At 41.1% G+C, this 17,047-nt stretch overlaps 1 protein-coding gene across 7 annotated transcripts in view; it reads left to right on the top strand.

Moving 5' to 3' along the window:
- The window catches only part of fhod1 (formin homology 2 domain containing 1), a 217,972-nt gene that overhangs the window by 126,480 nt on the left and 74,445 nt on the right, over positions 1 to 17,047 (top strand). For all 7 annotated transcript variants that reach the window (XM_055648529.1, XM_055648527.1, XM_055648528.1 and 4 more), the window contains exons 8-9: positions 4,488 to 4,582; positions 12,372 to 12,515. In XM_055648529.1, coding sequence (XP_055504504.1) covers positions 4,488 to 4,582; positions 12,372 to 12,515 — 239 coding nt within the window. The remainder of the gene's footprint in view (positions 1 to 4,487; positions 4,583 to 12,371; positions 12,516 to 17,047) is intronic.

The following is a 17,047-nucleotide window of genomic DNA, read 5'->3' as shown; positions in this document are numbered from 1 at the left end:
GCACTGGAGTAACTCAGCGGGTCGGGGAGCATCGCTGGAGGACACGGACAGGCAGACTCTTGCCGTTGGGACCTTTTATCAGACTTAATTGGCCTAAAAAATGCACACAGGACACCAGAATCAAATTTATTCCGCAGGATAAGGAATATTTAGTTGGAAAATCTAAAATAAATGAAATGTCAACTATTATTTCTTAAATGTTATTTTTAATGCCTGATGCACCCAAGCTTTTTTTTTTTGCTTTTTTTAAATTTTGTCATTCAGCTTTTTCTCCATGCATTGACACAAATCTTCCTTTCCTTCCCTTGAATTCTGCAAAATAAAAGCATCTGAATTGCATGAATTCTTTCAGGTTGTGAGTGTCAGGAACCTGCACTCCCAGCCAGCTGAGAGATATTATTTTAACTCCCCTTTCTCTTCTGGATTGTTATTTACTGTCTGCGGGACAGATTGGTGAGGAAACTAATGACCACTCAATCCCTCCAATCTGATGCTGAAGCCCCTCGCATTGTGGTAGGTGATGCTGATGTGTGTGTGAAACCTCTGGGCCACTCCACGCCATGCCCCACCCCACCCACAGTGCCCCCACCACCCTGTTTAGTATCACAGTCAAGGCGACATTGTTGAATATCGAATGGAGTTCAATGTCTGTGGAGTTGTGCTCTGCATTGCAAAGCTGCCAGTTCTCCAGGGATGCTGCCTGATCCGCTGAGTTACTCCAGCAATTTGTGTCTTTCCTTGCCAGTTCACAGATTAGTTTAGAGATAGGGCATGGAAACAGGCCCTTGGGTCCACTGAGTCCACGCAGAATAGCGATCACCCGTTCACTAGTTCTATTCAACGCCCTAGGGACAATTTACAGAATCCAATTAATTTACAAACCTGCACGTCTCTGGAATGCCAGAGGAAACTGGAGCTCCTGGAGAAAGCCCACGCAGTCACAGGAAGAATGTACAAACTCTGTGCAGACAGCACCCGTAGACGAGATCGAACCCGGGTCTCTACCGCTGTAAGAGAATAACTCCCCTATTGCGTCCATGTGCTGCCCAAAGAGTCCTTTTGTGCTTTAATCCTATAATGCCCAGTGCAACATAGCAGAATGGAAATACACATGCAGGTTTACTGGACCAAGGCCTGCTGGACCTCCTGGTTGCTAACCATTTTAACTCCCCTTCCCATTTCCATACTGACCTTTCTGTCCTGGGCCTCCTTCATTGCCAGGACAGAAAGTCCTTTCTTCCTACACCTAATCTGGAGGAATAAAGCTTCACCTTGGGTAGCTTACAACCTAATCGTATGAATATTGAATTATCTAATTTTCGGAAACTAACTCCCAAACACCCCCTCTCTTCCCTGTGCCCAGCCTGGATGCACACCCATTTCTCCCTTTCCCCTTTCTCCTCATGTCTCTTTCCATTGATATTCCTTCCTCCAGCATCAGATTTTGTTCATCTTCTGTCCTTCCCTCCTTATCTCATATTTCTTGCCTCTTTGTCTGTGGACTTTGTCCAGCCATCTGCCAAAACCCCCTTCACCTGTATCCACCTATCATATGCCAGGTTTTGAGCCACCTCCATCTTTCTTCCAGCTTTCTTCACCTCCCCCCTCACCTCCTTACAGTCAGCTTGGTGAAGGGTCCTGACCTGAGACATCATCTATCCATGTTCTCCAGAGATGCTGCCTGGCCTGTTGCGTTACTCCAGCACTTTATGTATTTTTTTATAAACCAACATCTCAACTCAAGAGTTTTATTGTCATGTGTCCCAGATAGGACAATGACATTCTTGCTTGCTGCAGCGCAACAGAATATTGTAAGCATAAATACAGAACAGTTCAGTTGTGTCTATATAGCATAGACCATATATATATACACACATAAATAAACAGATAAAGTGCAATAGGCTGTTATAGTTCAGAGTTTGTTTGATGTCGTGTTTAATAGCCGTGTGGAAGAAGCTGTTCCTGAACCTGGATGTTCCAGATTACAAGCTCCAGTACCTTCTTCCCGATGGCAACGGAGAGATGAGTGTGTGGTCAGGATGGTGTGGGTCTTAGATGATGTTGTGCAGCCTTTTTGAGGCAGCGACTGCGATAGATCCCTTCGATTGTGGGGAGGTCAGAACCGATGATGGACTGGGCTGTGGTCACAACTTTCTGCTTTCCTTTCTGCTCCTGGACGTTCAAGTTGCCAAACCAAGCCATGATGCAACCAGTCAGTATGCTCTCTACTGTGCACCTGTAGAAGTTCGAGAGAGTCCTCCTTCACATACCGACTCTCCGTAATTTTCTCAGGAAATAGAGGCGCTATCTGCCTTCTTTATGATTGCATCAGTGTGCTGGGACCAGGAAAGATCTTCGGAATTATGCACGGCCAGGAATTTGAAGTTCTTGATCCTTTCCACCATCATCCTGTTGATGTAAACAGGATTGTGGGTCCCTATCGTACCCCTTCCAAAGTCCACAATCAGTTCCTTGGTTTTGTTGGTGTTGAGAGTCAGGTTGTTGCACTGGCACCATTTGGTCAATCGGTCGATCTCACTTCTTTACTCTGACTCGTCACCGTCAGTGATTCGTCCCACAACAGTGGTGTCGTCGGCGAACTTGATGATGGAGTTTGCACTATGTCCGGCTACACAGTCATGAGTATAGAGTGAATACAGCAGGGTTGGTAGACTTATCCACTGTTGGTCTGTTTGCTGTTTACACACTTCCCACCTATCCACAGGACAGTAGTTTAATTTCCCTCTTGGCTTGATGCTTTTGGTGCAGGGATTGATAGAATGTTTCCTGATTTCAGCCAATCTATCAGACAGACTTCTTTGAACGCCCTTTAGGATCATGGCACAATCTACTTCCTCCTCCCAAGTTTAGCATCAGTTCTGAAAAAAAAAGATGTAATTTAAGATTATTACAATAATAAGATTACTGCCATTTAGAACGGAGATGAGGAAAAACTTTATAACACAGAGAGTGTGTGGAATTCTCTGCCTCAGAGGGAGGTGGAGGCTGGTTCTCTGGATGCTTTCAAGAGAGAGTTAGGTAGAGCTCTTAGGGATTGCGGAGTTAAGGGATATGGAGAGAAGGCAGGAATGGGGTACTGATTGTGGATGATCAACCATGATCACAATGAATGGCGGTGCTGGCTCGAAGGGCCGAATGGCCTACTCCTGCACCTATTGTCTATTGTCTATTAAGAGTTTGCCTGTACTCTGCTTAACATAATAAAAGTGGAAAAGATGCTGCGGGTGTTAAGGCTGGGACCTGTGGGCTGTTTATTGTTTGCCAGTCACTCCTTGCTGTCTGCTTCATGGTACTTGTGTCTCATCTGGGCTTGGAGTCACACTGGAATAAAACAAAACAAATACGTCATAGAGTCATACAGCCCCAAACAGGCCCTTAGGCCCGACATACCCAATCCAACCAAGATGCTGCCCATCTGCACTAGTTCCACCTCTATGCGTTTGGCCCGTATCCCTCTAAACCCCTTTCCAATCCATGTATCTGTCCAAATGTTATGAGAGTGTTTTGCAGTACATGTGTTGAGCACAGCTGCCACAGCTTCAGCATCAATGGTTCAATTCTGACCTCCACTGATGCCTGCACACAACCAGCATGTGCATCCCGTGACCACATGGGTTCCATTGGGTTGTCTAGTTTCCTCCACATCCCACACATTGTTTGGTGGGTTAGTTGTCCATTTTAAATTAACCCTTGGTGTAGGACTGGAGTTGATATGCAGTTGGCTTATATTAGCATAGTTAAAAAATGCTTTATTTTGATAGGAATTGAATCACTGAGTGGACACAGAGAAGGTGATGGGGGGAGAAGGGTGAATAGATCCAATTTGAGCGAATAGATAGATCTGATTTGAGAATTAAGGGACAGAAGTTTAGGGGTGACATGAGGGGGAACTTCTTTACTCAGAGAGTGGTAGCTGTGTGGAATGAGCTTCCTGTGAAAGTCGTGGAGGCAGGATCGGTTTTATCATTTAAAAATAAATTGGATAGGTATATGGACAGGAAAGGAATGGAGGGTTATGGTCTGAGTGCAGGAAGATGGGACTAGGTGAGAGTGAGTGTTCGGCACGGACTAGAAGGGCCGAGATGGCCTGTTTCCGTGCTGTAATTGTTATATGGTTATATTAGTACGTGCATTGATATGTTAGGTTCTGGAATAGGCTTCCTGAAATGGCAGTGGAAAAAAACTAATCAGTAACTTTTAAAATGCTATTGACCATTTACTTGAAAAGGACTTCTTTATAATTATCTGGAGGAAAAACAGTGGAGTAGAGCCAGTGAAAGAGCTTCCACGGACTGGCTGAAATGTTCTATGTTATTCTGCATTAAGTTGTATCTGTGGCTGAGATGATTTTGTATTTAATTTTTGTACATAATATATTCATAACTCTGCAGTTATAATTTTATAATAATACGTGATTCAAATGTCCTTTTATTTTTACATTTAACTTTTTTGAATTCTTTCCTCAGGCACAAAGAACTGGACAAGTTTAGTTGAAATTCTAGAGGAGAAGAATGGCGCTGATTCTGAGCTGCTGGTTTTCACAATGACACTGATTAACAAGGTAAACGTTGTTTATGCATTCTGCATTTAACAGTGGATTGGTTGAATTGTGGATGTAGCCCAGACCATCACACAAACTAACCTCCCTTCCATTGACTCTATTTACACCTATTTACTACCTCAGCAAGGCCGCCAACAAAATCAAGGACATGTCGCAACCCCTGGCCACTCCCTCCTCCCCCTTAGGTGTGAAAACACACGCCTCCAGATTCAGGGGCAGTTTCTTCCCATCTGTTGGTTATCCTACAAACAACGAGAGTGCAGTCCTGAACTACTATCTGCTTCATTGGAGACCCTCGGTGTATCTTTGATTGAACTGTAATCGCTTGATCTTGCATTAAGCGTTATTCACATTATTCCCTTTGTCATGTATCTGCACACTGTGGATGGCTCGATTGTAATCATCTTTTGTCATTCCGCTGGTTGGTTAGCACGCATCAAAAGCTTTTCACTGTACCTCGGTACATGTGACAATAAACTAAACTCAATGAATGTATACAATCTCTGCTGGGGCAGGACGGAAATTCGAAGTTCTGTCTCCCAGTACTGGGTTACTCCATGAATCATCATTGTGAGTCCCATGTGGGCAGATTTTCTGAGGTGGAACTTATTCTTTACGTGTTGATTCATATGATTTTGCGTAGGAATCATCACCGTTATTTAACGCGTGGTTATTTACAGCGGAGGCAATTGGATGCTCAATGAAAGAACAAGCTTCGATTTATATAAGGGCTTTCACAGCTCAAGACATTCCAACATGCTTTACAGCCAATAATGTTCAGTTTGATGGGCAGCCATAATAATTAAAATTGGTGAAGCAATTTTGAAAATTATTTGGTGAGATAATATAAATGGAGCCGCATGCCAAGTAGACTCAATAATAACAATTTTTTTTTCCTTCTTGTCAATTTTATTCCATTTCCTGAGGGAAGTGAGTTGTTGGGGTATGTTTTTACTGATGCCAGCCAAGACCTTATTACAATGCCCAATGCCAGAGTGGCTTTATATTGATGTGTGAGACTTATTATTGCACAATATATGTTTGTTTATTTATTGTGTGTCTATGGTCTGTGGTCTATAGACACATTGAACTTTTATCTTCCATTTTGCATTATGTTAACATATTCTGTTGTGCTGCAGCAATTAAGAATTTCATTGTCCAATCTGAGACACATGACAATAAAACTCTCTTGACTTGACTTGACTAAGTTAAGCTCCTGTCCCACTTATGTGTCCTTGGCATGCTAATTAAGCAACCTCGTGGTCGCGTTGATGCGGGACGGTCCCGCGCAACTTCATTTGCCCGCATAGCCGTCTGGAGCGCATGATGGCATTTGAAGATGGACACAAAATGCTGGAGTAACTCAGCGGGACCAGCAGCATCTCCGGAGAGAAGGAATGGGCGACGTTTCGTGTCGAGACTCTTCTTCAATCTGCAGTTCAACTCAGCGGTTGAGGCAGCATCTATGGAGCGAAGGAAATAGGCAATGTTTTGGGTCAAAACCCTTCTTGGTATAATTGTAAATTGTCCCTATAAGATAGCGTAAGAGAATGTTAGTGTGAGGGGATCGCTGTGCGGTGCTGACTCGGTGGGCCGAAGGGCCTGTGTCTGCTCTGTATTTCTAAAGTAAACTAAAACTAATATGCACGCCCAGTAAATATATTTCTCCTCTCTGATATGGAGACAGAGAACAGTCACTGCAAGCATCCTGTCAGAGTTCATCTGAATCAGTGCAGAATAGAATAAAACCATAGCAATCCTAGGTTTTATGTTGCTGAGACAACGATTGCCTAATCTCTCAGGACTATGGAGAAAACAAATCACTTTGTGAGACAGATTACAATTTGACACAAAGATAGAATGTTTCCCCTCACTTAGGAGAAAACTCAGAGAAAACCCCAGTGTGTAGGTTAATAATCTGTCACATAAGTATATTTATTTACACGACATTCAAATAGATTAATACCCAGTTCATGAGTTAGTGATTGAAAATAATATTTTTTTAAAGGCTTCTGCCCTCCAATGACTTTTACAATGCGTTTTCTCGAAATTATAATATCGAATGGAACTGGGCACAAAATATTCACGTAGCACATATGAGTCATAATTGGCTGTAGTGCAAGTCTGAACATTCCTGGCTTTTAAATTTATTTATGCATTATTTTTGCAACAAACAACAGATTGTTTTTAAAAACACAACCACATAGTGTCATTGGACTCGAGTTATATCATTTCTTCATGAACAGAACAAAAAAATTATACTCTTGGAAAAAAATGTTGAAATATAAAATATATAAAGAAACCAGATTGGGATCAGAACAGTTGAATGCTTATCCAACGACCAATTCCCAGACTTCAATACGATTCCTGTATTCGGTCAAATAAGCCGTTCCGAAGGGCTTTATAACACTGTGACTAGCCATTTATTCCAACAGGTAGTGCAAGTCATGTTAGTAGTTTTCTCAACATGAGCCTCTTGGTCTAAACTCACTCTCCAATTTGATTCTTTCATTCTGTTATATTTACTTTAAGTGGTTTATTTAATTGCCTTTTAAAATAATATATTGGTCACTGTGTAATGCTACATTCTAACGAGGTGCAATAAACTATGTTTTAAAAAAAATCCTTTAACTATTTGTTTGAGATCATCTTAGCTTCTGAGGTCTTGTGAAAGTTCTCTCCAAGGTCTCAATTGTCTCTTCCTGTTTATAATTACTACATCACATATTTTGCTTTTATTTTTCAAAAATGTATTGCACAGTGCCCCAGACACAGTTTTGGACTTAAATTAAGTATTTTCTATCTTCAACATTATCAGCCTGCATTTGTATTCTCTGCCTTAGAATACTAAACAAATTATTACATTTATGGCCTTAACTACTTTTGATACTTTCTTAATGACTTGGCTATCTAGTACATCATGTCCTCTGTACTCTATTCAAAATCTTCCCACTAAAGATGTATTTCCCTTCATTGTTTTGTTCCCAGATTGTGTATTTTCCTACAGCGGACAGCTCTTCTGGCCCATTTATCCTGGCAGCTCACCTTGCATTCTTTCATTGTTCCTGTTAAAATTTGCATGGGGGGGGGGGGGGTGAGAGCAGGTAAAACTGGAAGCAAAAAGGGATAGGGTAAATCACAGCCGGCAATAGATGACCTCAGGTGCGGAGGCTCCCTGGTAGGCAGATTGTTGGACAAAGGTTAGATATAGAAGTAGATGTGAGCCCAAGAGGGATAATACATAGTTGTAAACATTGAAGCTAGTTAGTGGATGTTTGTATAAAGCCTTTTCCCTTGTCAATGCTGCAAATTCAGGTTTGTACGTTGACAACTGTTTCAATGGTTTTTGCTTCTTTATATAATTTTATTATATAAATGGCAGTTATCTTTGAGGTGATAAGTTAAAGTGAACCAACCTGGAAATGGACAGTGATGTTGTGGATTCTTTGTGAAAAATGAATTCCAAAACACCTGACATTGATCAAGAAAATCAAATATAAAGACTGTGAACCGTAAGTAGAGCAATACAATACCTTTTGAGTATTGAATTAATGTCATGTTTCGGTAATCAGCAGTGATATTTCAACCTGATCTGCTGCTGGAGATTATGAATGCACCAGAAGTGGGTGGCCAAGCTATTGAGTTCATCAGAAGGAGCTGAGCTGACACTTTGTTGAAATATTCCAACCCACATAAATATTTCTGTTTTTATTCTTTGTTAAGGACTGCGTAATGTCTGCGATCGCATTTAAACACAGCTAAAATGTTGGAAAATAAATAATAATTCAAGAAGACAGGGACTGTTTGCCCATATAGAACATTGCACAGTACAGCAGCACACAGACAGGCCCTTCAGTAGCAATGTCTGTATCGAACGTGATTCTAAGTTAACTTAATGTGAACCATATCCTTCCATTCCCTGCATATCCACGTGCATCTATAAGCCATTATCTAAACCCATTATCATATCTGCTTCCAACACTGAACCTGGCAGTGTATTCCAGGCACCCACTGCTCACTGAATTAAAAATGACTCGTGCTGCACATCTCCTTTAAACATTCCACCTCTAATCTTAGAACATAGAACATAGGTGCAGGAGTAGGCCATTCGGCCCTTCGAGCCTGCACCGCCATTGAATATGATCATGGCTGATCATCCAACTCAGTATCCCGTATCTTAAAGCTATGTACTCCAGTCTTTGACATTTCCACCCTGAAAGAAGATTATGACTCTCTACCCTATTTATGCCTCTCATAAATTTATAAATATCTATCAGGTCTCCCCTCAACCTCTGAAACTCAAGAGAAAATTATCTAAGTTTGCCCAACTCCTTATGGCCAATACCCTCTAATCCGGGCGGCATTCTGGTAAACCCATTCTGCATGCCACAAAGTTTCCACATCTTGTAACGTGTCGACAAAAAATGCACACTACACTCCAAATGTGGCCTCACCAAATTTTTATAAGCTGCAAAGTGTGTTCCTGACTCTTATACTCAATGTCATGACCAATGAAGGCAAGCATACCATATACCTTCTTTACCACTTAATCTATTTGCATTTTCACTTTCAGATATCTATGGATTTGGACACCTAGATCCTTCTGTACATAATATCATATGAAATTTCATACTATGTTTTTTATTTTTAATGCACTTTTCTAACTAAAATGATAATTGTAGGTTTGTAATTTCTTTATTGAAGTCTCTGGATCCTCAGATGTTGGCCTCATTGCGCCTAGTTGATATATTCCAAGGCAATATTGAAGACATCCAAAATTGAGGGCAATTCATTAGGATCTAGAGGATCATGGCAGCTTGTCTGTGGCTGCCTAGCCTTTAAGATCTGATATATATTTATTGGTAGCATTTGGCGCGTCCCAATTGATGCAATGTGTGCATTTTGTTAGGGGTGTTCCTCATTCCTCATTGTGTGGAAGACCACAAATAACAGAGATGCTGCCTGACCCGCTGTTACTCCAGCATTTTGTGACTATCTTGGGTGTAAAACAACATATGCACTTCCTTCCTACCGAAACAACCAGATGTTACAGGTGAAACTGGTCTGAGCCCGAAGGTGTACAATGCTGGATCGGGATTTTCTGTGGTCAGAGGGCATGATATAATTAAATAAAATGTCTTGCTAAACAAGAGATGATTGTAAACAGTGTATAACTCCAACTGTTGTGTAAATATTTAAACTGGGCTACAGTGAGGGACTTTCACCAGTCTGCTGTGAAGTGTAAATTAAACAGTTTGATTTTCTACGTAAATCTTGCTGGCCTTTCAATTGGAGACTAAACTATTGAATCCATGGAGAATGTCTGAGGGGGTGTATACTTTTCAGCACAATATAAAATAAAACATAACATTAGGATGATGCAAAACAAGAGATAAAATGTACATATAATTATTCCCAGATACATCCATGCAGCTTTTTTTTAAATCACGGAAGCTGGTGAAACTTGCGCTTTTTATGACGTTGTAACATATATTGTGATATGATTGTACAGTACAAGACCTGCCTTTCATGTTTCATTGTTACATAAAGCTTAATTTGCTTGTGAGTGGATATTATTTTTCTCTTGGCATTCATTCAGTCAGCGTCTGCTCAGATCATTTTGGCAGTCTCGAGTCATGAGTCTGTGAGTTCAAGCTCCGCTATCAGATTTCAACACAAGGTCCTCAAGGCCCTACTAAGTCAGCTGTAAATAGCTAAAGGCCCATTGCTGATCCCTCTGACACCTCATTAGGAACAGCTTGTCAACTGAAAAAGGCTAGTTTATTTGTGCTCTTTAGCCAAATCTCTATCCATGCTAATATGTCAACGCCAGACCCTTGCGCCTTTATTTCATGTGGCAACCATGTGCGTGGTACCTGGTATCTGGATTTTCAAGGTGCAGATGACACTACCATCACCAGCTTCCCCTTCAGAATCTGAAGAACGGTCCCAGCTCGAAACGTCACCTATCCTTTATCTCCAGAGATGCTGCCAGACCCACTGAGTTGTTCCACCACGTAGTGTCTCCCCTTAACTACATTTTCAGTATTACATCTGTTAAATGTAATTTCCCTTTTGTAAAACTCCATTTACTCTTCCCATTTTAATAATTTTATTCTCAATTATCGCAGGTTTATTCATAGATTGCAGCATTTTGTTGACAGTTAATTATTATCAAACTATGGGATTAATTTGGGTTGAATGAGGAGTGCTGAGGGGCATCCATGGAGATACAACAAGTGTACCTAAAATTGATGTACCAACCTGCCAAAGTTAGGACTGCACTCTTGTTCAACTGCAAGAGCAAATGGTAGACAGAGCGTTGTACCAACAGATCAGATCAATCCTGTACTACCCTGATACATCAAAGCAGTATAAATAGCTGATGGGAGGAGGATACTCCAAGAATAACCCATTCCTGTTTATGTATTGTACCAATGTAACATAATGTCCCAACTGCTATACTTACTTCCCTGACTGATGAATACCAAGTGTGCCAAAGGGATTCTTCACCATCCTATCCATCTGCAATGCCACTTTCAGAGAACTCTTAGATAAGTACTCTTCGACCCTGCTATTATAATGTCACCTATTTTGGTGTCATCTGCAAAATTATTAAACATGCCTTATACTCCCATCCGAATTATTGATACAGATGATAAAACTACAATGGGGCCCAGCACTGATCCGTAGGGCACACCATAAGTCACCGGTCTCCAGTCTGACAAACAATCTTCCATCATCAGCCCTCTGTTTCCTACCATGATGTCAATTCTATCTAGTTAGTCAGCTTTGCCTGGACCCCAAACGTCCGGAGCAAACAACCCGTGGAACCTTATTAAAAGCCTTGCTGAAGCCTTGGGTAAAGAACATCTATTTCCCTGTCCCCATCAACCTTCTTTGTGACTTCTTCAAAAAAACTCAAATTAAATTCACACATAATCTCCTTTGTACAAAACCATGCTGACCATCCCTAATCAGTCCTCGCCTTTCAAAATGGCATGTATATCTTATTGATTAGAATTCTCCTTCAGTAAGAGGATGTAACTGAAGATGTAACCAACAGGGTAGTTAAAGGGCCTTGGAAAAACTGTAATGAGTGGGTACCTAAGGGGATAGACTCCAATGACTAGAATCACACTTCACACAAAGGAAGATGGTGATGGTTGTTGAAACCAATTAGAATTACTTAGAATACTGTAATGTATCAGGGTCACAGAATGGATTTAGTTTGTGTGTGGTCTTACTCTGGCAACAGAGGAGGTCCAGGACAGAAAGGTCAATATGCCAATGGGAAGGGGAATTAAAATGGTTAATTTGAACCATTTCGGGAGAACCCGCAGGCCTTGGTGGACTGAGCGCAAGTGTTTGATGAAATGATCACCGAGTCTACGCTTGGTCTCGCCAATGTGAAGTGCGCTACATTGAGAAAACCAAATGCAGCAGACGAGGTTAGAGGAGGTGCATGTGAACCTCTGTCTCGCTAGGAAGGATTGATGAGGTCCTTTGATGGATTTAAGTGAGGAGGGAATGTGGGCAGGTGTTATATCTCCTGTATGTGCGGGGGGAAGTTCCTGGAGAGGGGGGGTTTGGATGGTTGTTGAAACTGATAGAATGACTTAGAATAACACATCAGATTCAAAACATTTGATTAAAAAACATTTAATATTTTAGAGCAGACATTGAAAATACATTGGAACTTTGCAGTTTGGTGGCTTCATGTTTTTCTTTGACTATTTTGTTTGTTAACTGAAATGATTTCAATTAATTGTCTTTTGTTTTTGAACAGACCCTCGGGGCTCTTCCAGACCAAGATTCGTTCTACGATGTTACTGATTGTCTTGAGCAGCTTGGAATGGAAAACATCATCCAAAGGCACATGAGTAATAAAGGAACTGACCCAGACGTAAAGCAGCAGTTCACCATTTATGAGGTAAAATAGTTTTTAAATACGTAAATGTAATAAGCAATTCAGTCCTGTTGATAAATATTTGCAATTATTAACATTGCTGTTGCTTAGTAAAGTGAATGATTGTTTCAGTAATAAAAAATACAGCCCGACTTTTCTTATCAAAGACTGGGTATAGTTTAGTTTAGTTTAGTGATACAGCGTTGATACAGGCCCTTAGACCCAACGAGTCCACACCGACCGGTGATTCCCCCCCCTACTAGGGACTATTTATATTTATACCAAGCCAATTAACCTACAAACCTGTACATTTTTGGAGCGTGGGAGGAAACCGAAGATCTCGGAGAAAGCCCACGCCGGTCATGGGGAGAACGTACAAACTCCGTATAGGCATGCACCTGTTGTTAGGATCGAACCTAGGTCTCTGGCACTGTAAGGCAGTAGCTCTACCGCTGCGTTTACGGTTGTCTGGGACATTAATATTGGGATGAAATATTAATGGTCCATGGTTATAATATGCTGGATTAATCACTTGAGACCATTGATGCCTCCTCTCACAACACTAAAATATGCATGTGATTTTCCTTAGAAGACAATTGTCCAGCTTTGTAAAATTAATAAAGGACCAAATTACATTTCACTGCTGAAATTGCTAGTTTTAGGCTAATTATCAATAAGGGGTAAGTTAAAAGGATAAATAAAAGGATAAATAAGTGGCAAGGATGTTGATGGAGAAGTGTATGAAAGAACATCTGTGAAGTGAGTAGAAATAGATAAATTCATATTCATAACAAACTACAGCTGCCCGCCAAATGAACAGGCAGGGAAAGGCAACAGTGGGCTGTTGTTTCCACATCGTGTGCCAACCTATCTTCTGACACTTGTTAAGCAGTTATGAGAACGGGAGATTAAATGGATTATAGTTAACTTGATATGTAATTAAGCGAGATTTAGAAGGTTCAAAGTTTATATATGTAGGGTTTTTTTTTTAATGAAGATTGAACTGGGGTAAGCAAATATGTAAACTGGGAAATAGTAGGGACTAGAAAAGATATGGATAGGCAATAATCCCAGGCCTCAATTACACTTCTGTGCCTATTGCCCCTTGCCCTCTGTTACCCGATCTTTCATAAATGTATCTATATCCTCTTTAAATCCTTCCAGTGATTCAACATCCACAGTTCTCCAAGTTAGAGAATTCCAGAGATACATCGCCCTCTGTGGAAAGAAATTCAGTTTTAAATGACTGCCTTTCCATTGTCCATGCATTTGCAGCAGTGGACAATTTAAACCGAGAGAGACTCACAGCACAGAAACAGGCCCTTCAGCCCAACTCATACCATGCAAGCATGATGCCCCATCTAAGCTAGTCCCACCTGCTCGCATTTGGCCCAAAACCCTCCAATCCTTTCAATAGACAATAGACAATAGGTGCAGGAGTAGGCCACCCGGCCATTCGAGCCATTCAATGTGATCATAGCTGATCGTCCCCAATCAGTACCCCGTTCCTGCCTTCTCCCCATTTCTCCTGACTCCGCTATCTTTAAGAGCCCTACCTAGCACTCTCGTGAAAGTATCCAGAGAACTGACCTCCACCGCCCTCTCAGGCAGAGAATTCTACAGACTCACAACTCTCAGTGTGAAAAAGTGTTTCCTCATCTTCGTTCTAAATGACTCCTAACCATGTACCTGTCCAAATGTGTTTTAAATGTTACTTGCCTCAAATATTTCCCCTGCAGCTCGTTCCATATACCCACCATCCTCTGTGTGGAAAGATGCTCCTCAGGTTCCTATTAAATCTTTCCCCTCTCACCTTAAACGTATGCCTTCTAATTCTTTATTCCCCTACATTGGGAAAATTCCTTATGCATTCACGCTATCTATTCTCCTCATGATTGTATTTATCTCTATAAGATCTCCCTTCAGCATCCTGCGCTGTAAGGAATAAAGTCCTAGACTGTCCACTCTGGTAATGGAGGAGATTCAGGACAGAAAGGTGAATATGGAAAATGGTTAGCAGGAGGCCTTGGCGAAATGGTTACTGAGTCTGCGCTCACCCATGTAAATGAGGCCACATCGGGACCACCAAATGCAGTAGATGAGATTCGAGAGGTGCACGTGAACCTCTGTTTCACTTGGAAGGCGTTCTGGAGTCTCTGGATGGATTTAAACGAGGAGGCGTAGGGACAGATGTTACATCTCTGTAGCTAGATTGAGTTTATTGTCACATGTACCGAGGTACAGTGAAACCCTTTCACAGTTGCAGGGGAAAGTAGCTGGTCAGGCGGTATTTTTGGTGGAAGGGATGAGTGAACAAAGGAGTTGTGGAGGGAGCAGTCTCTGCGGAAGGCGGAAATGGGTGGGGACGGGAAGATGTGATTGGTGGTGAGCTCACATTGAAGGTGGCGGAAATATCGGCGAATGATGTGTTGGATGCAAAAGCTGGTGGGTGAAAGTTAAGGAGCAAGTTAAGGAATATACTTGCTCTGTTTGGGGGGAGGGGAAGCGAGAGCAGAACAACGGGACACAGCTTTATACAAGTGAGGGATCTATCTATGACAGCAGAGGGGGAGATCACGTTTACTTGGATGTCCTGGAATGGAAAGCAAAGCATCATTTTGGGAGCAGATGAGGTTGGAGTTGGAGAAATTGAGAGTATGGGATACTGTTTTTGCAAGAGGCAGGGTGGGAAGAGGTGCAGTCAGATAACTGTGGGAGTTGGTAGGTTCATAGTAGATGTCAGTCTATAGTCTGCTCATGTGATCAAGATTGAGAAAGGGGAGAGAGATAGTCCTTCCCTCGCTCCTTCCACCTGTATTCCTTCCTCTGGCTTCACAATTTTCACTTCTATCCTTATGTGAATGAATGAATGAATGAATGAATGAATGAATGAAACTTTATTGTCATTCAGATATACACCTAGACACAGTGCACCCTGAACGAAATTTTGTTGCATTTTACTCTCCAAAATCAGATAATAGTTAAAAGTTCTAGGTGCGTCCATAAAAATGCCTCATGTGCATGGTTCTGTAAAATAAATATATATAAAAAGTTATTAAAAAGTGTCGATATTTAAAAAGTTCTAGCCTCGGTTTTGTTGATTGTTCAATAATCTTATGGCCTGGGGGATGAAGCTGTTGCAGAACCTGGTTGTCACACCTTTTGGCTTTTTATCTTTGGCCCTTTATCTAAGTGATGAAGGTAAGAGTGCCTCAAAAGTAACTTGTATGCACAAAGTACATGTACAATAAAAGAAGAACGGTCCCAACTCGAAACATCACCTGTCCATCTTCTCCAGGGATGCTGCCTGACCTGCTGAGTTACCTCCAGCACATTATCTCTTTATTTTTTGATAACATTACGTATGATGAACATATTAAAGAGGTAAATATAATTGTTATGACAGTTGAAAGATGTAATTAAAATACCAAAGAATATTATATTAGTAACCTGAGGTACAACAGCAACGACAAGAGAATTAAGATGACCTACCCAGAGTAAAGCAACGTGAATTCTCAAGAAGTGATACTGTATCATTTTCAGAGATGCTGAAAAAATACTTTGCAACAGATTTCACAAATAAATAAAATGACTCCAATAGAAACAAAGGAGATGGCATTACAGTTACAAATGGACGTAGACTTTAGATAATGCAGCCATTTGTAAGGCGATGAACCAGAAAATATGTTTTTGATGCTCAGAAACACTGACTTATTTGTATCCCAATTTTTATTTTCCCTAATGGGCACCTAGGCAGTGGTAAAAGTCAACTTACAGATTCTGTAGATAGACATAAAGTGCTGGAGTAACTCAGCAGGTCAGGCAGCATCTCGGGGAAAAAGGACGGGTGGCATTTCGGGTCGGGACTCTTCTACAGTGCCGAAACGCCACTCATCCTTTTTCTCCAGAGATGCTGCTTGACCCGCTGAGTTACTCCAGCACTTTGTGTCTATCTTCAATATAAACCAGCATTTTCAAATTCTTTCTACACAATTTTACAGATTCTGTGCATCTTTTGTAGTAAATGCTTACTATGTTCTGTCAAAGCAAAGCAAGAATTTGATTGTCCTATCAGGGACACATGACAATAAACTCACTTGAACTTGAATTTTAACTGAGAACCATGACCTTGGTGAGCTTGTAATACATCAGTGTGCAAAGTGTCCAGGGCCCCTTTGCTCCTTCTGAGAAAGCAAAATGCTGAAGTAATATAATTTCATGTCTTCTCTTTTTCCACAAGAAAGTAAATGTTGCCCCACATGATGCAACCACAAACCTGCTCCTTATTGGTGTTTATTTTAAGCCAGATCAAATGGATAACAGAATTAATCAAGTAGAAGCCTAGACATTTAGGTCTATGGTCTGGCAGAGTGTCTGTAATATAGCTTGACTTTGATGAATAACACATGGGGAAAACTTCAGAGAGCTCGGATGAATCAGAATAATCAGTGATGTGGTTCCCCCTCCTTCTCTTTATAATAGTCCACATTTTCAGTCAGGCAGTTTGTTAATTTGTTTTTCTTTTGCCTTTTCACCAACTTCTATAAATGAGCAAT

The sequence above is a fragment of the Leucoraja erinacea genome, chromosome 17 (genome assembly GCF_028641065.1).
Source record: "Leucoraja erinacea ecotype New England chromosome 17, Leri_hhj_1, whole genome shotgun sequence".
NCBI lineage: Eukaryota > Metazoa > Chordata > Chondrichthyes > Rajiformes > Rajidae > Leucoraja > Leucoraja erinaceus.
This window is presented reverse-complemented; position numbering and strand designations above follow the sequence as displayed.